This window comes from Hyla sarda, chromosome 4, assembly GCF_029499605.1.
Source record: "Hyla sarda isolate aHylSar1 chromosome 4, aHylSar1.hap1, whole genome shotgun sequence".
Taxonomy (NCBI): Eukaryota; Metazoa; Chordata; class Amphibia; order Anura; family Hylidae; genus Hyla; species Hyla sarda.
In genome coordinates this window covers 287245153-287268576 of record NC_079192.1, presented here as the reverse complement: position 1 = coordinate 287268576, position 23424 = coordinate 287245153, and the positions used below count along the sequence as shown (strand labels likewise).

At 47.4% G+C, this 23424-nt stretch overlaps 1 protein-coding gene across 5 annotated transcripts in view; it reads left to right on the top strand.

The window, feature by feature from the left end:
* Positions 1 to 2464: 2464 nt before the first annotated feature.
* Positions 2465 to 23424, top strand: part of PTPRQ (protein tyrosine phosphatase receptor type Q) — a 447893-nt gene continuing 426933 nt past the window's right edge. For 4 of the 5 annotated variants that reach the window (XM_056574450.1, XM_056574451.1, XM_056574448.1 and 1 more), the window contains exons 1-3: positions 2465 to 2599; positions 7040 to 7133; positions 12588 to 12722. In XM_056574450.1, coding sequence (XP_056430425.1) covers positions 7086 to 7133; positions 12588 to 12722 — 183 coding nt within the window. In that variant the 5' untranslated portion in view covers positions 2465 to 2599; positions 7040 to 7085. Of the gene's footprint in view, positions 2600 to 5520; positions 5578 to 7039; positions 7134 to 12587; positions 12723 to 23424 lie in introns of those variants that run through there. The other variant, XM_056574449.1, reaches the window with a different exon arrangement.

Sequence of the window (23424 nt, the reverse complement as noted above, 5' to 3'; positions counted from 1 at the left end):
GGGTAGCCAAATGGATGAGTTCTTGGAGGTTGGCAGGAATCTCTCGTGCGGCCAGCACATCCTTGATGCGACTGGATAGGCCTTTTTTAAAGGTCGCGCAGAGAGCCTCGTTATTCCATGATAACTCGGAAGCAAGAGTACGAAATTGGATGGCGTACTCGCCCACTGAAGAATTACCCTGGACCAGGTTCAACAGGGCAGTCTCGGCAGAAGAAGCTCGGGCTGGCTCCTCGAAGACACTCCGGACTTCAGCGAAGAAGGCCTGGACTGTGGCTGTGGCAGGATCATTGCGGTCCCAGAGCGGTGTGGCCCAAGACAAGGCCTTTCCTGAAAGAAGGCTTACTACGAACGCCACCTTAGACCGTTCTGTAGGAAACAAGTCCGACAACATCTCCATATGCAGGGAACACTGAGACAAAAATCCACGGCAGAGTTTAGAGTCCCCATCAAATTTGTCCGGCAGGGACAAGCGGAGGCTAGGAGCGGCCACTCGCTGCGGAGGAGGTGCAGGAGCTGGCGGAGGAGATGGTTGCTGCTGTAGCAGAGGCAGAAGTTGCTGTAACATGGCGGTCAACTGCGACAGCTGCTGTCCTTGTTGGGCAATCTGCTGCGATTGCTGAGCGACCACCGTGGGAAGGTCAGCGAGACTTGGCAGCGGCACCTCAGCGGGATCCATGGCCGGATCTACTGTCACGATTCGGCTTCCAGGTAGTGGATCCTCTGTGTCAGCGAGGGAATGGCGTGGACCGTGCTAGTGGACCGGTTCTAAGAGGCTACTGGTGTTCACCAGAGCCCGCCGCAAAGCGGGATGGTCTTGCTGCGGCAGTAGCAACCAGGTCGTATCCACTAGCAACGGCTCAACCTCGCTGACTGCTGAGAAGGCGTGGGACAGAAGGACTAGGCAGAGGCAAGGTCAGATGTAGCAGAAGGTCGGGGGCAGGCGTCAAGATGGATAGCAAGGGTTCTGGTAACACAGGCTTTGGACACACTAAACGCTTTCACTGGCACAAGGCAACAAGATCCGGCAAGGGAGTGCAGGGGCAGTGAGCAGATATAGTCTGGGAGCAGGTGGGAGCCAATTAAGCTAATTGGGCCAGGCACCAATCATTGGTGCACTGGCCCTTTAAGTCTCAGAGAGCTGGCGCGCGCCAGCACATGACAGCAGGGGACCGGGACGGGTAAGTGACCTGGGATGCGATTCGCGAGCGGGCGCGTCCCGCTGTGCGAATCGCATCCCCGACGGCCATGACAGTGCAGCGCTCCCGGTCAGCGGGACTGACCGGGGCGCTGCGGGGAGAGAGACGCCGTGAGCGCTCCGGGGAGGAGCGGGGACCCGGAGCGCTAGGCGTAACAATAATGGGGTCATTTATGGGGTATTTCTAATATGAAGACCCTTAAAATCCACTTCCAACCTGAACTGGGCCCTGAAAAATTACGATTTTGAAAATCTTGAGAAAAATTGGAAAATTGCTGCGGAACTTTGAAGCCCTCTGGTGTCTTCCAAAAGTAAAAACTTGTCAATTTTTTTATGCAAACACAAAGTAGACATATTGTATATGTGAATCAATATGTAATTTATTTGGAATATCCATTTTCCTTTCAAGCAGAGACTTTCAAAGTTAGAAAAATGCTAAATTTTCTAAATTTTCATGAAATTTTTAGATTTTTTACCAAGAAAGGATGCAAATATCAGTGACATTTTTACCAATAACATAAAGTAGAATATGTCACGAAAAAAAAATCTCGGAATCAGAATGATAAGTAAAAGCATTCCAGAGTTATTAATGTTTAAAGTGACAGTGGTCAGATTTTCAAAAAATGCCCAGGTCATGAAGGTGAAAATGGGCTGGGTCATGAAGGGGTTAAATGACTTTTTTCTACTATGGAGCCAAAATTCCATGCAGAAATGTATAGTAGCATATAAATGAGTTTGCGGAAGCCCCTTTGACATGCATTGGATGTGGATTGATGTATATTTTAGGGTTATTTCTGTGCAGAATTTGCTCCAAAATCTGATCAAACCTAATTCTTATTAGGAAGTGTTATCATAATCCCAGATGGGAAAATCATAAAATGTTTTTGTCCTACGCCTAGTGACAACTTCCCATTCAAAAATGCTTATTTTGCCATACCACAGATTTCATGCTAAAAGTCAGTGACAGCTAATGTTATTAAAATGAGATTCTGCAGATGAAATTGCTTTGTAGTTTGTTTTCCCAAGTACCCCCCCCCCCCCCTCCATGTGAAGTCTAGGAGGACTCCTACTCCCAGCCTCACTGAGAGAAGTTGCTGCCTCTTCGTTGTTATGGAGACCTCCCTCGACTTCAACAAAAGAGAAAAGGCAAAGAATGGGCAGCACAAGTTGGGATGTATAAGAAATAGCTGACTGTGAAATTATAATCCAAAAGTAAGAGTAAAAACAACATTGATTGAGGAGGAGTTAAGCGAAAGAATCTTTGTCTAATAAAGAGCGAGTAGTGGAGTGGAACTGCTGGCCACATTTGTAGAGTAGCAGTCACGTTGTACCACTATGAGCTCCCAGCTTCTTCTACTGGGGATTGCTTGTGAGACTGAATTCTCAGGAAAAGACAGTGAGGAGGTGAGTTTCTCTTTCTACTTGTCATGTTATAGATGTTAGAAGTCAAATCTGACTGAATTACTATCAGCCAGTTTACTAGACCTGTCTATAACAGTACTATGGGATCAGGTTCACAACTGTAACCTCTGGTCCTGACACATACAGGAGACATTTTATTTATATTTTGAAATAATAAAAAAAAAACTTTTTGAATTGTTTGGTAACAGATACCAGCACACCTTGTAGGACCACACTGATTTTTGATGGCAAGAATAGTGCTGCGGACGCTATACAGCCTTAACACCCCACAGGTGTTTGACGACTTTTCGTTAAAGTCCGACGTGCAAATGAAATTTTTTTTTTCATTAAATTGCTTCCCCCCCCCCCAAATTTACCATTTTTACAAGAGGTAATATGAAAAAATGCCCCCCCCCCAAAAAAAAAAAACATTTTTTAACCCCATTTCTTCTGAGTATGGAAATATTCCATGTGTGGATGTAAAGTGCCCTGCTGGCGCACTACAATGCTCAGAAGAGAAGGAGCGCTATTGGGCTTTTGGAGAGAGAATTTGTTTGGAATGGAAGTGGGAGGCCATGTGCATTTACAAAGCCCCCCGTGGTGCCAGAACTGTGGACCCCCCCCCCCCACATGTGACCCCATTTTGGAAAATACACCCCTCACAGGGTTGAATAAGGGTTGCAGTGAGCATTTACACCCCACTGGAGTTTGACAGACTTTTGGAACATTGGGCTGTGCAAATGAAAAATTTTATTTTTCATTTTCATTGACCACTGTTCAAAAAATCTGCCAGACACCTGTGGGGTATAAATGCTCACTGTACCCCTTATTACATTACGTGAGGGGTGTAGTTTCCAAATTGTGCTCACATGTTGGGGGAAGGGGGGGTCCATTGTTCTGACACCATGGGGGCTTTGTAAATGCATGTGGCCTTCAATTCCGGACAAATTCTCTCTCCAAAAGCCCAATGGCGCTCCTTCTCTTCTGAGCATTGGTTGTGCGCCAGCAGGGCACTTTACGTCCACATATGGGGTATTTCCATACTCAGAAGAAATTGTGTTACACATTATGGGGTGCTTTTTTCCTATTATCCCTTGTGAAAATGAAGAATTTGGGATAACATCATCCAATTTTTACATCCAACTTTAACGAAAATTCTTCAAACACCTGTGGGGTGTTAAGGCTCACTATACCACTTGTTACGTTCCATGAGGGGTGTAGTTTCCATAATGGGGTCACATGTGGGTGTTTTTTTTTTGCGTTTATGTCAGAATCGCTGTAAGGATCAGCCACCCCTGTGCAAATCACCTCAAATGTACATGGTGTGCTCTCACTCCTGAGCCTTGCTGTGCGCCTGCAGAGTATTTTACATCCACATATGGGGTATTTCCGTACTCAGGAGAAATTGTGTTACAAATTTTGGGGTCTTTTTTTCCTTTTACCTCTTGTGAAAATGCAAAGTATGGGGAAAAACCAGCATGTTAGTGTAAAAAAATGGAGAGAAAGCCCTCCAAAATTTGTTAGGCAATTTCTCCCAAGTACGGAAATAGCCCATATGTGGCCCTAAACTGTTGCCTTGAAATACGACAGGGCTCTGAAGTGAGAGAGCGCCATGCGCATTTGATGCCTGAATTAGGGATTTGCATAAGGACGGAGACGGATGCAAGAATTGCCTTGCCTCCGATACCAAAATTACCCTACGGCAGTGCTTATTGGGGGGGGGGGGGCACTGGGTAGTGGTATATGTAGTGTTTTACTTTTTATTTTGTAGTTGTAGTGTAGTGTAGTGTTTTTAGGGTACATTCATATTACAGCGAGTTTCCCACTGGGAGTTTGAGCTGGGGCGGCAAACCTTCAGCTGTTGCAAAACTACAACTCCCAGCATGCCCTTTGGCTGTCTGTTCATGCTGGGGGTTGTAGCTATGCAGCATCTGGAAGCACACTGGTTGCAAAACACTGAGAGTTTGTTATTTAACAGTGTTTCGCCTCCAGCTGTTTCAAAACTACAATTCCCAGCATGTACGGTCTATCAGTGCATGCTGGGAGTTGTAGTTTGCAACAACTGGAGGCACATGATTGCGAAACACAGAGTTAGGTAACAAACTCAGCGTTTTGCAACCAGTGTGCCTTCAGCTGTTGCGAAAGCTACAACTCTCAGCATGCAGTGACAGCCGAAGGGCATGCTGGGACTTGTAGTTATCCAACAGCTGGAGGCATACTACTAAAACTCCCAGCATGCCCTTTGGCTTCCCATGCATGCTGGGGTTTGTAGTTATGCAACAACTGGAGGCACACTGGTTGCAAAATAGTGGGAGTTTGTTACTTAACTCAGTGATTCGCAACCAGTGTGCCTCCAGGTGTTTCAAAACTACAACTCCCAGCATGTACAGTCTGTCAGTGCATGCTGGGAGTTATAGTTTACAACAGCTGGAGGCACTGGTTGTGAAACACTGAGTTAAACAAACTCTGTTTCGCAACCAGTGTGCCTTCAGCTGTTGCAAAACTACAACTCTTAGCATGCACTTACAGCCGACGGGCATGCTGGGACTTGTAGTTATGCAACAGCTGGATGAACACTACTGCAACTCCTAGCATGCCCCTTTGGTAGTTTGTGCATGCTGGGGGTTGTAGTAATGCAACAGCTGGAGGCACACTTTTTCATAGAAAATGTTTACCTCCAGCTGTTGCATAACTACAACCCCCAGCATGCACAAACTATCAAAGGGCATGCTGGGATTTGTTGCTAAGCAACAGCAGGAGGTCAGCCTTGCCTCCTGCTGCTGCGCACGCTGGATCCTCCTGCCTCCACTGAGTCCGCTCGTGAGGCCCCGAACCTGCCGCCAATGGTGGGGATCGGGGGCCCCTGCCTCATGTAACGACTCCCGGCACCCGCTCTCGCCCTCTGGTACAGGGGCAAAGTGAGTGCCGTTCGGGATACCCCCACAGCAGGAGTCCTGACATGTCGGCGGTAACGGATGATCGTGAGGTGGCACCAGTCAAATAGCAAATCGCCGAAGTGAATTGATGGTGGGAGGGGGGGGGGGTGTCTCAGCAGGCATCGCGGTACGCCCTGTGCCCTTAAGTACCAGGACGTCAGGGTGTACCTGTACGCCCTCTATCCTTAAGGGGTTAACTCAGTACACAGTAGGTAAAAATATTTTAAATTGCTCACTTTAATTAAAGGGGTATTCTGGCAAAAAAAAATTTTTCTTATATCAACTGGCTCCAGAAAGTTAAACAGATTTGTAAATTACTTCTATTAAAAAATCTTAATCCTACCAGTACTTATCAGCTGCTGAAGTTGAGTTGTTCTTTTCTGTCTGACCACAGTGCTCTCTGCTGACACCTTTGTCTGTCTCAGTAATTGTCCAGAGTTAGAGCATATCCCCATAGAAAACTGCTCCTTGTCAGCAGTGAGCACTGTTGTCAGAAAGAAAATAACAACTCAACTTCAGCAGCTGATAAGTACTGGTAGGATTACAAAAATTTAATAGAAGTAATTTACTAATCTGTTAAACTTTCTGGAGCCAGTTGATATGAAAAAAAATGTTTTTCACCGGAGTACACCGTTAAAAAACCTTTTGCAGTAAGATATTGCTCAAAGAAATTGCAGAGGAGCAACATAACTTCCCGGTTCCCCCACAGACACCACCATGTCCTCCGGGTTCTAGGCAGCAAGCAGCTTCTTCCTGCAGCCATTGGATGCCAGGAAAATTTCTACCTCTGGGACACGCATAATGCCATCATTCATTTTTCTCATCCCCAAAAAAGAGACACTTCTAACCTCTAGGTGCTACAGACAGTGTCATGCCTGTGGCATAGAAAAGGTCAAAACTTAAAGGGGTACTCAAGAAAGTTAAACAGATTTGTAAATTACTTCTATTAAAAAAAATCTTAATCCTTTCAGTACTTATTAGTTGCTGAATACTACAGAGGAAATTATTTTCTTTTTGGAACACAGTACTCTCTGCTGACATCTCTGTCCATTTTAGGAACTGTCCAGAGCAGCATATGTTTGCTATTTCCCCTACTCTGGACAGTTCTTAAAATGGACAGAGAAGTCAGCAGAGAGCACTGTGCTCGTGATGTCAGCAGACAGCTCTGTGTTCCAAAAAGAAAAGAATTTCCTATAGTATGGCCAAACCATTAACATTTCCATCTGTCCTTTTACTCCACAGTGCAGAAAAATCCCCCCTAGTTGTGCTGCTGAAAGGACTATGGGTAAACGGATTTAGATTCTGAATTATTACGTTCTGATGACAGTGTCCCTATGAACACCCACCAGTTCAATTAATCCGAATATTCATCCCCATAGGGTTCAGAAGACTTTTCAGGGGTCTGACTGCTAGATTTGAATTACATACCTAAAAGTAATATTATTTATTAGTCATTTTCCTAGCATTACTAATAACTATTTCTTATTAAACCTTTTGTAATCCATAGGTATACTAAAACGTGTGGCAAATGATGCATCATAATCGCTTACAAAATGGACACCATAATTCTAAGTCTGCTTCTATTTAAGGGTCTTTTCCAGGTATGATGATAATTAGATATTTTGAAAACCTTTGACTTTTTGGTTGTTTCTGAAGCTTTCTTAGACACACAAGCATGGTCACCTCTCTAGCTCAAAGGAAAAGCAACCTTAATTCCACTATGCTGATCGTTCATGTGTTGTAACTAGAAAGAGGAGGGTTAAAGGAGATCTGCAGTGGTATATAACATATCCCCTATCTGCAGCACAGGTAATAAGTGTTTGATCACGGCGGGGGGGGGGGGGGGGGGGGGGCGACTGCTGGGACCCTCCACGATCTTCTGTATGGGGCCGTGGCTCTCCACGTGAAGGAGACAGCGACTGACACGCCCCCTCCATGTGTCTCTATAAGAGAGGTGGAGATGTAGCATTCATGCATCCCCGCCTCTCTCATGAGCTGAATAAAGGGGGAGTGCCTATTAGGGATCGACCGATATCGTTTTTTTAGGGCCGATACCGTTAATCTGTGGAGGTTAGGGTCGATAGCTTATACCGATATTCCGGTATAAGTTATCGGCTATTTACCCCCACCCCCACCGCTGTAGATAATTGATTTAAAGCGGGCGCTTTAAATCAATGAACTGCAGCGGCTTTTGCAGTGCCATAGACCGCCGCCGCCACCCGATTCTCTCCCCCTGCCTGTCCGGGGGTCCTGAGTCCTATCACCATAACTGCCCCCCCGCCGCACCGCTCCGCGCCCCCTACCGCCCCACCACGCCGTGTCGCACCCCCCCCCCCCCACTGCACCGGCCTGGACCCATTGCCTCCCCCATCCCCGGTTTTATAATTACCAGTTCCCGGGGCCCGGGGTCCACTCTACATCTGGCTCCTGTGGCGTCCTCCTGAGCTGTCACTGTGCGCACTGACGGTCACGTCACGTCATGTCACTCGTCAATGCACACAGCGTAACGCAGGCGCAGCAGGAGCCAGAGGTAGCGTTGAACCCGGGCCCTGGGAACAGGTAATTATAAAACCGTGGATGGGGGAGGCAATGGGGCCGGGGCGGTGCAGTGGGGGGTGCGACGCGGTGCAATAGGTCGGTGGGGGGGGGCTTGGTGCGAGGGGCGGGGCATTATCGGCATATCAGCAAGGTAATTGCCGATATCGATAATGCCCAAAATCGGCCAAACCGATAATCGGGCAATCCCTAGTGCCTATCGACCCCAGTGAGGTCGACGACACAAGCACTAGCTTCCCAGAGCCGTGGCAGTGAAGTGAACACGTACAGACAGATACACTTACAGACACACACTACAGACAGATACACTTACAGACAGATACACTTACAGACAGATACACTTACAGACACACACTACAGACAGATACACTTACAGAGAGATACACTTACAGACACACACTACAGACAGATACACTTACAGACAGATACACTTACAGACACACACTACAGACAGATACACTTACAGACAGATACACTTACAGACACACACTACAGACACACACTACAGACAGATACACTTACAGACAGATACACTTACAGACACACACTACAGACAGATACACTTACAGACAGATACACTTACAGACAGATACACTTACAGACACACACTACAGACAGATACACTTACAGAGAGATACACTTACAGACACACACTACAGACAGATACACTTACAGACAGATACACTTACAGACACACACTACAGACAGATACACTTACAGACAGATACACTTACAGACACACACTACAGACAGATACACTTACAGACAGATACACTTACAGACACACACTACAGACAGATACACTTACAGACAGATACACTTACAGACAGATACACTTACAGACACACACTACAGACAGATACACTTACAGACAGATACACTTACAGACACACACTAAAGACAGATACACTTACAGACAGATACACTTACAGACACACACTACAGACAGATACACTTACAGACACACACTACAGACAGATACACTTACAGACAGATACACTTACAGACACACACTACAGACAGATACACTTACAGAGAGATACACTTACAGACACACACTACAGACAGATACACTTACAGACAGATATACTTACAGACACACACTACAGACAGATACACTTACAGACAGATACACTTACAGACACACACTACAGACAGATACACTTACAGAGAGATACACTTACAGACACACACTACAGACAGATACACTTACAGACAGATATACTTACAGACACACACTACAGACAGATACACTTACAGACAGATACACTTACAGACACACACTACAGACAGATACACTTACAGACAGATACACTTACAGACACACACTACAGACAGATACACTTACAGACACACACTACAGACAGATACACTTACAGACACACACTACAGACAGATACACTTACAGACAGATACACTTACAGACACACACTACAGACAGATACACTTACAGACTGATACACTTACAGACACACACTACAGACAGATACACTTACAGACTGATACACTTACAGACACACACTACAGACAGATACACTTACAGACACACACTACAGACAGATACACTTACAGACACACACTACAGACTGATACACTTACAGACACACACTACAGACAGATACACTTACAGACACACACTACAGACAGATACACTTACAGACTGATACACTTACAGACACACACTACAGACAGATACACTTACAGACTGATACACTTACAGACACACACTACAGACAGGTACACTTACAGACACACACTACAGACTGATACACTTACAGACACACACTACAGACAGATACACTTACAGACACACACTACAGACAGATACACTTACAGACTGATACACTTACAGACACACACTACAGACAGATACACTTACAGACAGATATACTTACAGACACACACTACAGACAGATACACTTACAGACACACTCACCTGGCCGTCCGGAGTTTCTTCTTTCCTGTGGCGGCCGGGAATGATGTGCGAAGTCGCTGACATCCTCTTGTGTGGGTCTGTGGAGGAACGCCACTTGCATGACGTCCCCCGTCAGTCCCGGCCGCAGGCTCACGGTTTTAAAGGCAGAGGCAGGGCCAAGACATTGTGCTGCCTGGGTCCAAGAATGAAATGCTGTCCCTCTCGCCCCCAAGAAAAAACACATATATATATATATATATATATATATATGTATAGTTAACATGACAATACTGTAAACCTAAATACATAAACCTAAATATACTAGTTGTGCAGTTACCAATTGATACCACTGAACAAGGAGCAAATATTGCAATATTGTAACCTGATCAGATCGGGCATACTGAGACCAACAATACCAATAATACCAGTATAACAAGATAGATATTACCACTATTACACCTATAAAAGGGACACATTTTACCGCCATACAAGGACCATTACACCACAAAGCGACTAGTTACTGGATAATTCCATTATACTGTTATTATATAAAATCCACTTTATACAAACCAAGATTCCCCAACTACCTCAACCCCCCCCCCCCCCCCCAATACATTGACCATATAAAGGTATATACAGGATCTGTATACCATATAAGTGATTGTATACAGGACCATATAGAGGCATATACCAGCTGTATAAAGATCTGTGTACTATTTAAGTGATTAAAAGTACATTTAGGGACTCACAATCACATGATGTCTTCTTCAGGGGAATCAACCTGTGCCATTTTAATTATCCCCCCAATCCCCCTGTGCCATTTCATTAACCTGTCCATCATCTTAGCCATTTCATTAACTCCTCTCACCCCTGTGCCATTTCATTAACCCCCTCTCCCCTCTGTGCCATTCCATTAACCCCCCTCCCCTCCTTCCCCCTGTGCAAATTCATTAACCCCCTCCCCTCCTCCCCCTGTGCCAATTCATTAACCCCCTCCCCCTGTGCAAGTTCATTAACCCTCTCTCCCCTCCACCACACGGTGCCAATTCATTAACCCCCCACTGTGCCAATACATTAACCCTCTCTCCCCTCCTCCCCACTGTGCCAATTCATTAACCCCCTCCCTCCGCTGCTGTCTCACCTTAACACACACTCACCTGGCCTGTGAGTCCAGCAGGGTCAGCAGGGTCCGCAGTGTGTGCCCCTTCTCCTCTCCTGTGGCGGCTGTGACTGACGTGTGACGTCAGTGACGTCTTCCTGTGCGGGTCAGCAAAGGAACGTTGCAGATGCCGCAGGAGAGAGGAATGTTGTGAATAAGTAGGGGCAGGGCTAATTAAAGTGGTCGTGGCGCCGGCCCGGCTGACTATTATGCAGTTCCCGCTTTGGAGCAGTGAGCAGCAGTGCAACCCGAACTACTTAATAGTCAGCCGGGCCTGCCTGGACCGCGGCGGTGGCCAAAAAAAAGGCAGCAAAGTTCCACCCCTGCAAACTGCCTCCTAGGACCAATGGTAGGGCTGGCCCTGGACTGGCGCCAGCTAGTTGCTTTAGCGTGGGGCTAAGGGCTAGCTGCTTTGAGCCCCCAGGAAGGACAGGGTCCAAGGCAGCTACCCCTTTTGCCCCGCGTTAAAGACTGCCCTGGTGGGGAGTCCCATCGGTCAGACCCCCGTGATCAAACACTTATCCCCTATCTTGGGGAAAAGAGATAGGCAATTGAAATATAACATAACTGCCCCTCCTCTTCCTCAACATCATTTGTCAAAAGAGAGTTGGGAGACCCCAGTACACTTTTCATGTTAATCTTTCCAAAGGTGAGGAACCCATAGGTGGGACCCACACCTACCAAGTATTCATGGCATATCCTGTGCTAGGTCATGTTCACACAGTGGAAAATGTGCGCAATGTCTGCCTGGAAAACACAGGCAGACATTCTGCACATTTTAATGTTCCATCGGGCGCTAGGACTGTTTGAAAATGCGTCATCTCATAGACGGCAATGCGTTTTCAAGTGAAATTCTCAGAAATATATGTCTATTTTTCCTGTGGACACCATAATTGGGATTTTCGCTGTGTAAACAGTGCAGCAGAATCCTTTTGAAATGAATGCAGTGGAAATTCTACCATGTGAACATAAGCTTACACAGAAATACTCCTTTACGCAACATGTTCATTAGCTACCATAAAGTACCTCCAGACAAACTTTGCTAGTATTGTTGATAAAGATATTTTTAATGCCAGGTTTAAGATCTCAACAGTCTATGTTTATCAGTTGATACACATAACTCTGCACACTACAGCATTTATGGGAATCTCTCTAACCCTACCCAATGGATGCATTGCTACTGTGCAGAAATGCCCACTGTGATATAAACATAGGGAAAGTGCCCCCAAATTTTTTAGATAATTATAAAAAAAACTTTCAGACACTTTTTTTAGCAGCATCACTACAAAAAGAATAACAATGTACAGAGATAAAACTGTGTTTGGTATCACAGTGTATAATGTTACCTAATTTTGTTTGTATGTAAACTGGACATTATGGCTTATGTGAATGTTTCACAGATATCCCCAAAACCATATTTTTCAGATGGTACAGAACGTGCAGTGTGGAGGTAAAGGAACAGAAAATGTTGCACTCAGAGTGGAGTGGCATACGTTTCCTGAAAATCTGAATCCTGATAGTTATTTTGTGTTATGTAACACAAATAGCGAACACCCTCAGGTAAATGCTTGTACTTGTGTACATGTGTCTGTAAATTCAAGGATAATTTTTCTGATCTTTTTTCATTATTAGTGATGAGCGGCATACGCCATATTCGAATTTGCGATATTTTGTGAATATATGGACGAATATTTGTCCTATATTCTCAAAATTCGCATATTCGCTATGTTCGTTCTCTTTTTCATTCATGTGAAAATTCGTTATGAAATTCGCATAGTGCACATGCGTGATTATATCTTTCACCTAAAAGAAGGGAGGGATCAGTGTCCTCTGACTGGAAGTGCCGATATTCGTGAATATTTGCGAATATTTGCATATTCACGAATAGTTGCATATTTGCATATGTTGGTATATTCGCAAACAACTAAAAAAAACAACAACTATATATATCACTATATTCTAAATATTTGCTAAATCACGAAGTGCTGATATTCACAGTAAAAATTAGCATTTCGAATATTCGCGCTCAACACTATTCATTATCATTAATAAACAATTTTGGTGCACCCATATAACAGTTAACATTAACGGGGTATTCCAGTGCTGTAGACAAATTTCAGGGCCCTAGTAAAAAAAAAAATACTCTCTACCTACCACTGGTCCCCAGCTGGTCTTGTCACAGCTCTGGCTTTTCCTTTTTTGGTCCTCTGGCACTGGACTCGGAGTAAGGATCGCCTCCAATATTGGTAAGTATATATATATTTTTTTGCTATTTTTTTTTTCTACAGTGCATGAACACTATTAACATAACAAACTCTTTTAAAACTTCCAGTAAATTTAATCATAACCTGGGAGAAGTTAAGACTTTCTGGGGAAGAAAAAAAAAAAATTAAGAAATTGGTGCATCCTGGTATTTTAATGATTTGTCACTGACAAAGCTGATATGTGGTGTGCATCAATTATGCTGTCACTCCTAAGGAAGAATAATAAAATGCTGGGAGCATTGCCTTGTGTTGGATTTAAACAAAAAGATTAGTGAAATGTTTTACATCAATCACTGTTAAACATTTGGAAACTAAACTTGCTGTGAGAAGCAAGAATTTACCGATTGGTATTTTAACACTAATCTAACCCATTTGTTTTATTTTGACATTATTTTATGTTTAATTATTATTATACTGTGGCATGTTCGCTGCCTATGAAGCGAGCGCAGGAGCTACTATCAGCAGCTGGAAACTCACTGCTAATGGCGGACATCATTGCATGTCTTCCATTAAAGGACAACTGCAGCGGAATTACACTTATCCCCTATCCACAGGATAGGGGATAAGTGTTTGATCACGGGGGGTCCGACCGCTGGGACCCCCCTCGATCTCCCTAATGGGGCGCCGGCATTAGCGCCCATAGTGACATACCGTTCTATGGGGGATGCGGGGAGGCATGAATGCTGCCTCCCCGCCTCTCCCATAGAGATGTATGGAGGAGGCGTGCCGGCCGCAACATCATGATGCGGCTGGCACGCCCCCTGCACGGGAGAGCCGCGGCCCCGTACAGGAGATCACCGGGGGCCCCAGCGTTCGGACCCCCCGCGATCAAACACTTATCACCTATCTTGAGGATAGGGGATAAGAGTTTGTACCGCTTCAGATGTCCTTTAACCTTCTATATGCCGTAATTAGGGATGAGCGAATCGAATCTGACGAATCCAAATTCGTTAAAAATTTTAGGAAAAATTCGATTTGCAACAAATCCAAATATCGCCACGTTTTGATAAAACAAATCGCTTCATTAAACTCCATTTAGTGCGGTCCAGTCTCCAGGGCATCTAAAATGGTGGATCCACATGTGAGGACAAGGGGCAAGGAACTCTGGTAAGGCAGGTAGGCGGGATGACCCTGAATCACATGCCGCATGAAGCCTATCAGCTGCCAGCCACCCCTGTGATGTCACAGCCCTATATAATAATCAGCCATTTTGATGCCAGCTTTTCCAGCATTTTATGTCAGAGAGAGCGTTTTATTGCAGAGACAGATAGAGCAGTGTGTGTATGTGTTGCACAGAAAAACAGCTTCACAGCAGTGATTCACCACAAGCCCAAATCACTACAGAAAAGCACTGACAGGGAAGGGAGAGAGAGAGTGGGAGTGGGAGAGGGAGAGCGAGAGAGAGGGAGAGGGAGAACTGTTGGGTGTACTACACAGCAACTCTGTACAGCTGCAGTGTGGTGTACAGCAACTCTAAAGCTTAGTTATAGGGGCCAGTTAGGTTGAGCACTTAAGCCATTGTCACCTGCTATTAGTGCATAATAATACTGTACTGGGCTGTACTACACAGCAACTCTGTACTGCTGCTGTGGGGGTGTACAACAACACTAAAGCTAATATGGGCCAGTTAGGCTGAGCACTAAAAGCCATTGTCACCTACTGTTAGTGCATAATAATACTATACTGGTCTGTACTACACAGCGACTCTGTGCTGCAGCACTAGTGTGTACTACAACTCTAAAGCTAACAGGGGCCAGTTAGGGTGAGCATGAAAAGCCATAGTCACCTGATTTCTGTGCCTAATACAGGTTGCTTAGCGGAGCGTGTTGTCCTCTCATAAGTGTAACCTGTGCGTACATAGGTGTGTATGTTTTTTTTCTCCTTTCAACTTAATTTGGGCTTACTGTGAAAGGCCAGCCAAAGCTACACACTCGTTTTTGTAGCCTAATACAGTTGTAAGCGGAGCATATTGTCCACCTCTCATATGTCTAAACTGCACGTACACCTACGTTGTGTACGTTTTTTTTTTTGTTAAACTTATTTAGGCCTAGTTACTGTGAAAGCCCAGCCAAAGCTACACACTTGTTTCTGTAGTCTAATACAGATTTAAGCGTAGTGGAGTGCATAGTGTAAACTCTCTCATAAGTGTAAAATAGACGTACAAATTTGTTTTCCTGTTAAACTAATTTGGGCGTAGTTACTGTGAAAGACCAGCCAAAGCTACATATTTGTTTTTGTAGTCTTATACAGTTTGTAGCGGAGCATATAGTCCTCCTTTCATAAGTGTAAACTGTACAGAAAACTATGCGGTGTCCTTTATATTTTTCCTATTAAACTAATTTGGGCCTAGTTACTGTGAAAGGCCATCCAAAGATACACACTTGTTTCTGTAGTCTAATACAGTTAGAGTCTAATAAGGGTAGTGGAGCGTATTGTCCTCCTCTCATAAGTGTATACTGTACGTACACCTACGTGGTGTACGATTTTGTTCCTGTTAAAGTAATAAAGGCCTAGTTACTCTGAAAGGCCAGCCAAAACTACACACCTGCTTTTGTAGCCAAATACAGTGTTAAGCGTAGTGGAGTGTATTGTCCTCTTCTCATAAGTGTAACATATACACACTCAGCTGGTGTATAAGTATGTCAGGCAGAGAAGTGCCAGGATGTGCATAGAGGATTGGCAGAGGCCTAAATTCATCAGGCAGAGGTCGCAGCAGACTAGGGGTGAGTGGCAGCAGGAGTCACAGCGAGAGGCCTGAGCTCCCAGTATCAGCTAGCGGTCGTGTTTCGACCAGTAACCCATCTGCCGTCATTGATTGTTTAACTCGGTCATCCATTTCATCACAAGTGACATCTGACACCCCCAGTCAACACTCGGTGGGTTTCACAAACACAACCATCAGTTGGCATGGCCCGGGAGCAGTTCCTGTCCTCCCATTGCCAAGAAGTGGAGGAGACATGCGCTGCTTCCTCCGCTAGGCGAGCAAGTAGTGATGAGGAGAGTGGCGTGGGAGGGAGTGTTGCGAGTTTTCAGGCTTCTGAAGCAGACCCTGTTGAGGAACATGGGGACAACGTCAGTGACGTGCAGACACAACTCAATGATGAAGCAGATAGCACTTGGGAGCCTGGTGCATTAGGGGATTCATCATCATCAGGAGAAGAGGGTTGCAGGTTGCCCGTGAGGTAGCAGCTGAGCCAGCAAGGTGGTAGCATGGTTGGCAGTCAGCATGGTGGCAGAAGTGGAAAGTCTGGAGCATTGGTGCATTGGGTAGACCACCTGCTTCGTGGGAGCCTACCCTCCTGGGAGGTAATGGAACAGTTTTTCGTCAAGCATCCGGAGGATGTTAACCTGGCCACATGCAAGATGGCCCTGTGTCAACATATGCAGCTTCACCATAATGCGGCCTGGTATAACCGTGGCTCGGATGCGGTGGTCCAGCCTGCTGCATCCCCCCATGGCACGCCTCTCCCTGTTTCAGCCAGCCAAGGCTCCACCACCTCAGCTGAAAGGAGCTGTCTGTCATACCCATCGTCTGTGGGTCCAGATGCTCCTGCTCCTCTTACATTGAGTCAGCCATTCCTCCAGCAATCCATCAGTGAAGCCATGTCCAAGAGACAACAGTATGCACCCATTCATCCAACGGTGCAGAAGCAGAATGTGCTCCTGTCCAAGTTGCTGGTGCTGCAGTCCCTCCCTTTTCAAGTGGTGGACTCTGCACCTTTCAGAGAATTGATGGCCTGTGCCGAGCCGAGGTGAAGAGTCCCAAGCCATCATTTCTTTGAGAAAAAGGCAGTACTGTCACGATGCCGGCTGGCAGGAGGTGGATCCTCTGTGCCAGAGAGGGATTGGCGTGGACCGTGCTAGTGGACCGGTTCTAAGTCACTACTGGTTTTCACCAGAGCCCGCCGCAAAGCGGGATGGTCTTGCTGCGGCGGTAGTGACCAGGTCGTATCCACTAGCAACGGCTCAACCTCTCTGGCTGCTGAAGATAGGCGCGGTACAAGGGAGTAGACAGAAGCAAGGTCGGACGTAGCAGAAGGTCGGGGCAGGCAGCAAGGATCGTAGTCAGGGGCAACGGCAGGAGGTCTGGAACACAGGCTAGGAACACACAAGGAAACGCTTTCACTGGCACAATGGCAACAAGATCCGGCGAGGGAGTGAAGGGGAAGTGAGGTATAAATAGGGAGTGCACAGGTGAACACACTAATTGGAACCACTGCGCCAATCAGCGGCGCAGTGGCCCTTTAAATCGCAGAGACCCGGCGCGCGCGCGCCCTAGGGAGCGGGGCCGCGCGCGCCGGGACAGGACAGACGGAGAGCGAGTCAGGTACGGGAGCCGGGATGCGCATCGCGAGCGGGCGCCACCCGCATCGCGAATCGCATCCCGGCTGGAGACGGTATCGCAGCGCACCGGGTCAGTGGAGCTGCCCGGAGCGCTGCGGTAGCGAGAGTGAAGCGAGCGCTCCGGGGAGGAGCGGGGACCCGGAGCGCTCGGCGTAACAGTACCCCCCCCCTTGGGTCTCCCCCTCTTCTTAGAGCCTGAGAACCTGAGGAGCAGACTTTTGTCTAGGATATTGTCCTCAGGTTCCCAGGATCTCTCTTCAGGACCACAACCCTCCCAATCGACCAGGAAAAAGGTTTTCCCTCTGACCTTCTTGGAGGCCAGTATTTCTTTAACGGAGAAGATGTCCGAGGAGCCGGAAACAGGAGTGGGAGAAACAAACTTAGGAGAAAAACGGTTGATGATAAGTGGTTTAAGAAGAGAAACGTGAAAGGCATTAGGAATTCGAAGAGAAGGAGGAAGAAGAAGTTTGTAAGAGACAGGATTAATCTGGCACAAGATTTTGAAAGGACCAAGATAGCGTGGTCCCAATTTGTAGCTAGGGACACGGAAGCGGACATATTTAGCGGAGAGCCATACCTTGTCTCCAGGAGAAAAAATGGGGGGAGCTCTTCTTTTTCTATCAGCAAACTTCTTCATGCGTGATGAGGCCTGTAAAAGAGAATTTTGGGTCTCTTTCCATATGGTGGAAAGATCACGAGATATTTCATCCACAGCGGGCAAATCAGAGGGCAAGGGAGTAGGGAGGGGGGGAAGAGGGTGACGGCCGTACACCACAAAAAATGGGGATTTGGAGGAGGATTCAGAGATTCTGAAGTTATACGAAAATTCGGCCCATGGTAGAAGATCTGCCCAGTCATCCTGGCGGGAGGAAACAAAATGGCGTAAATAATCACCCAGGACCTGGTTAATTCTTTCTACTTGCCCATTGGATTGAGGATGATATGCAGAGGAAAAGTTTAATTTAATCTTGAGTTGTTTACAGAGAGCCCTCCAGAATTTTGACACGAATTGGACGCCTCTATCCGAGACGATCTGCGTGGGCAACCCGTGAAGACGAAAAATGTGTACAAAAAATTGTTTTGCCAACTGAGGCGCTGAAGGAAGAACAGGAAGAGGGATGAAATGTGCCATCTTGGAGAATCGATCAACGACCACCCAAACAACAGTGTTGCCACGGGATGGGGGTAAGTCCGTAATAAAGTCCATACCAATCAGAGACCAAGGCTGTTCGGGGACAGGCAGAGGATGAAGAAGACCAGCGGGCTTCTGGCGAGGAGTCTTATCCCGGGCACAAACAGTGCAGGCTCGTACAAAATCCACAACATCCGTCTCCAGAGTCGGCCACCAATAGAAACGAGAGATGAGTTGCACGGATTTCTTGATACCCGCATGACCTGCGAGATGGGAGGAGTGACCCCATTTGAGGATTCCGAGGCGTTGGCGTGGAGAAACGAAGGTCTTCCCTGGAGGAGTTTGCCTGATGGAGGCTGGAGAAGTGGAGATCAGGCAGTCAGGGGGGATGATGTGTTGCGGAGAGAGCTCTACTTCCGAGGCATCCGAGGAACGAGAGAGAGCATCGGCCCTAATGTTCTTATCGGCAGGCCGAAAGTGAATTTCAAAATTAAATCGGGCAAAGAACAGAGACCACCTGGCCTGGCGAGGATTCAGCCGTTGGGCAGACTGGAGATAGGAGAGGTTCTTGTGATCGGTGTAAATAATAACTGGAAATCTTGATCCCTCCAACAGATGCCTCCATTCCTCAAGTGCTAATTTAATGGCTAGAAGCTCTCGGTCCCCGATGGAGTAGTTCCTCTCAGCTGGAGAGAAGGTCCTAGAAAAAAAACCACAAGTAACAGCATGCCCGGAAGAATTTTTCTGTAGAAGGACCGCTCCAGCTCCTACAGAGGAGGCATCAACCTCCAATAGGAAGGGTTTAGATGGGTCAGGTCTGGAGAGCACGGGAGCCGAAGAAAAGGCAGACTTGAGCTGTTTAAAGGCGTCTTCCGCTTGAGGAGGCCATGACTTAGGATTGGCATTCTTTTTGGTTAAAGCCACGATAGGAGCCACAATGGTGGAAAAATGTGGAATGAATTGTCTGTAATAATTGGCGAACCCCAAAAAACGTTGGATAGCACGAAGTCCGGAGGGGCGTGGCCAATCTAAGACGGCAGAGAGTTTGTCTGGATCCATTTGTAGTCCCTGGCCAGAGACCAAGTATCCTAGGAAAGGAAGAGATTGACATTCAAACAGACATTTCTCCATTTTGGCATACAGTTGATTGTCACGAAGTCTCTGAAGAACCATGCGGACATGCTGGCGGTGTTCTTCTAGGTTGGCAGAAAAAATCAGGATATCGTCCAGATATACAACAACACAGGAATATAAGAGATCACGAAAGATTTCATTAACAAAGTCTTGGAAGACGGCAGGGGCGTTGCACAGGCCAAAGGGCATGACCAGATACTCAAAGTGTCCATCTCTGGTGTTAAATGCCGTTTTCCATTCATCCCCCTCTCTGATGCGAATGAGATTATAGGCACCTCTTAAGTCTAGTTTGGTAAAGATGTGGGCACCTTGGAGGCGATCAAAGAGTTCAGAGATGAGAGGTAGGGGGTAGCGGTTTTTTACAGTGATTTTATTAAGACCGCGGTAGTCAATGCAAGGACGTAGAGAGCCATCTTTTTTGGACACAAAGAAAAATCCGGCTCCGGCAGGAGAGGAAGATTTGCGGATAAAGCCCTTCTTTAAATTTTCCTGGATATACTCAGACATAGCAAGAGTCTCTGGGACAGAGAGAGGATAAATTCTGCCCCGGGGTGGAGTAGTACCCGGGAGGAGGTCAATAGGACAGTCATAAGGCCTGTGAGGAGGTAAAGTCTCAGCTTGTTTTTTGCAAAAAACATCCGCAAAGTCCATATAGGCCTTAGGGAGACCGGTTACAGGAGGCACCACAGGGTCACGGCAGGGAGTACTGGGAACCGGTTTAAGACAGTCCTTGGAACAAGAGGGGCCCCAACTCTTGATCTCCCCAGTGGACCAATCCAGGGTAGGGGAGTGGTGTTGAAGCCAGGGTAGTCCAAGGAGAATTTCGGAAGTGCAATTGGGGAGGACCAAAAACTCAATTTTTTCATGGTGAGATCCGATGCACATTAGGAGGGGCTCCGTGCGGAAACGTATGGTACAGTCCAATCTTTCATTGTTAACACAATTGATGTAGAGAGGTCTGGCGAGACTGGTCAGCGGGATGTTGAACCTGTTGGTGAGAGAGGCCAAAATAAAATTTCCTGCAGATCCGGAATCCAAGAAGGCCATAGTAGAGAAGGAGAAGGTAGAGGCGGATACCCGCACAGGCACAGTAAGACGTGGAGAAGCAGAGTTGACATCAAGGGCTGTCTCACCTTTGTGCGGGGTCAGCGTACGTCTTTCCAGGCGGGGAGGACGGATAGGACAATCCTTCAGGAAGTGTTCGGTACCGGCACAGTACAGGCAGAGATTCTCCATGCGGCGTCGTGTCCTCTCTTGAGGTGTCAGGCGAGACCGGTCAACCTGCATAGCCTCCACGGCGGGAGGCACAGGAACGGATTGCAGGGGACCAGAGGAGAGAGGAGCCGGGGAGAAAAAACGCCTCGTGCGAACAAAGTCCATATCCTGGCGGAGCTCCTGACGCCTTTCGGAAAAACGCATGTCAATGCGAGTGGCTAGATGAATGAGTTCATGTAGGTTAGCAGGGATTTCTCGTGCGGCCAGAACATCTTTAATGTTGCTGGATAGGCCTTTTTTAAAGGTCGCGCAGAGGGCCTCATTATTCCAGGATAGTTCTGAAGCAAGAGTACGGAATTGTACGGCGTACTCGCCAACGGAAGAATTACCCTGGACCAGGTTCAACAGGGCAGTCTCAGCAGAAGAGGCTCGGGCAGGTTCCTCAAAGACACTTCGAATTTCCGAGAAGAAGGAGTGTACAGAGGCAGTGACGGGGTCATTGCGGTCCCAGAGCGGTGTAGCCCATGACAGAGCTTTTCCAGACAGAAGGCTGACTACGAAAGCCACCTTAGACCTTTCAGTGGGAAACTGGTCCGACATCATCTCCAAGTGCAGGGAACATTGAGAAAGGAAGCCACGGCAAAATTTAGAGTCCCCATCAAATTTATCCGGCAAGGATAGTCGTAGGCCTGAAGCGGCCACTCGCTGCGGAGGAGGTGCAGGAGCTGGCGGAGGAGATGATTGCTGAAGCTGTGGTAGTAGCTGCTGTAGCATCACGGTCAGTTGAGACAGCTGGTGGCCTTGTTGCGCTATCTGTTGTGACTGCTGGGCGACCACCGTGGTGAGGTCGGCGACAACTGACAGAGGAACTTCAGCGGGATCCATGGCCGGATCTACTGTCACGATTCGGCTGGCAGGAGGTGGATCCTCTGTGCCAGAGAGGGATTGGCGTGGACCGTGCTAGTGGACCGGTTCTAAGTCACTACTGGTTTTCACCAGAGCCCGCCGCAAAGCGGGATGGTCTTGCTGCGGCGGTAGTGACCAGGTCGTATCCACTAGCAACGGCTCAACCTCTCTGGCTGCTGAAGATAGGCGCGGTACAAGGGAGTAGACAGAAGCAAGGTCGGACGTAGCAGAAGGTCGGGGCAGGCAGCAAAGATCGTAGTCAGGGGCAACGGCAGGAGGTCTGGAACACAGGCTAGGAACACACAAGGAAACGCTTTCACTGGCACAATGGCAACAAGATCCGGCGAGGGAGTGAAGGGGAAGTGAGGTATAAATAGGGAGTGCACAGGTGAACACACTAATTGGAACCACTGCGCCAATCAGCGGCGCAGTGGCCCTTTAAATCGCAGAGACCCGGCGCGCGCGCGCCCTAGGGAGCGGGGCCGCGCGCGCCGGGACAGGACAGACGGAGAGCGAGTCAGGTACGGGAGCCGGGATGCGCATCGCGAGCGGGCGCCACCCGCATCGCGAATCGCATCCCGGCTGGAGACGGTATCGCAGCGCACCGGGTCAGTGGAGCTGCCCGGAGCGCTGCGGTAGCGAGAGTGAAGCGAGCGCTCCGGGGAGGAGCGGGGACCCGGAGCGCTCGGCGTAACAAGTACCAGCCCTGCACAGTTCTTGGGCCAGTTCTTGAGTCTGTCGGTGTGTACCAAAGCGCCGACGTGTGGAGCTGTAACTACGGTCAGGGACAATACATGTACTTTACGGCTCACTGGGTGAATGTGGTTCCTGCACAGCCTCAACAGCAACTTGGACAGGTCACCGTGCTCCCGCCTCCACGCTCTCAGGCTGTTGGTCCTATGACGGTGTACGACTCCGTCTCTTCATCCTCCACCATGTCCTCAGCCTCCATTGCACCAACAAGTCTCAGTGCCCCTCCAGCATACCATGTGTGCAGGGCACGGTGGTGTCACGTTGTTCTTCACATGGTTTGCTTTGGGGAATAGAGTCACATAGGGGAAGAACTGCTAAAAGTAATTCATCAAGAAATCTAATCATGGCTTACTCCATGAAAACTGGAAAGGGGAACAATGGTGACCGACAACAGGAAGAACATCTTGTCTATGCTGCGTCAAGGAAGCCTGAGCCATGCGCCCTGCATGGCACACATGTTCAATCTGGTTGTCAAGAGGTTCCTTAAGTGTTCCCCTCCTCTGCAAGACATTCT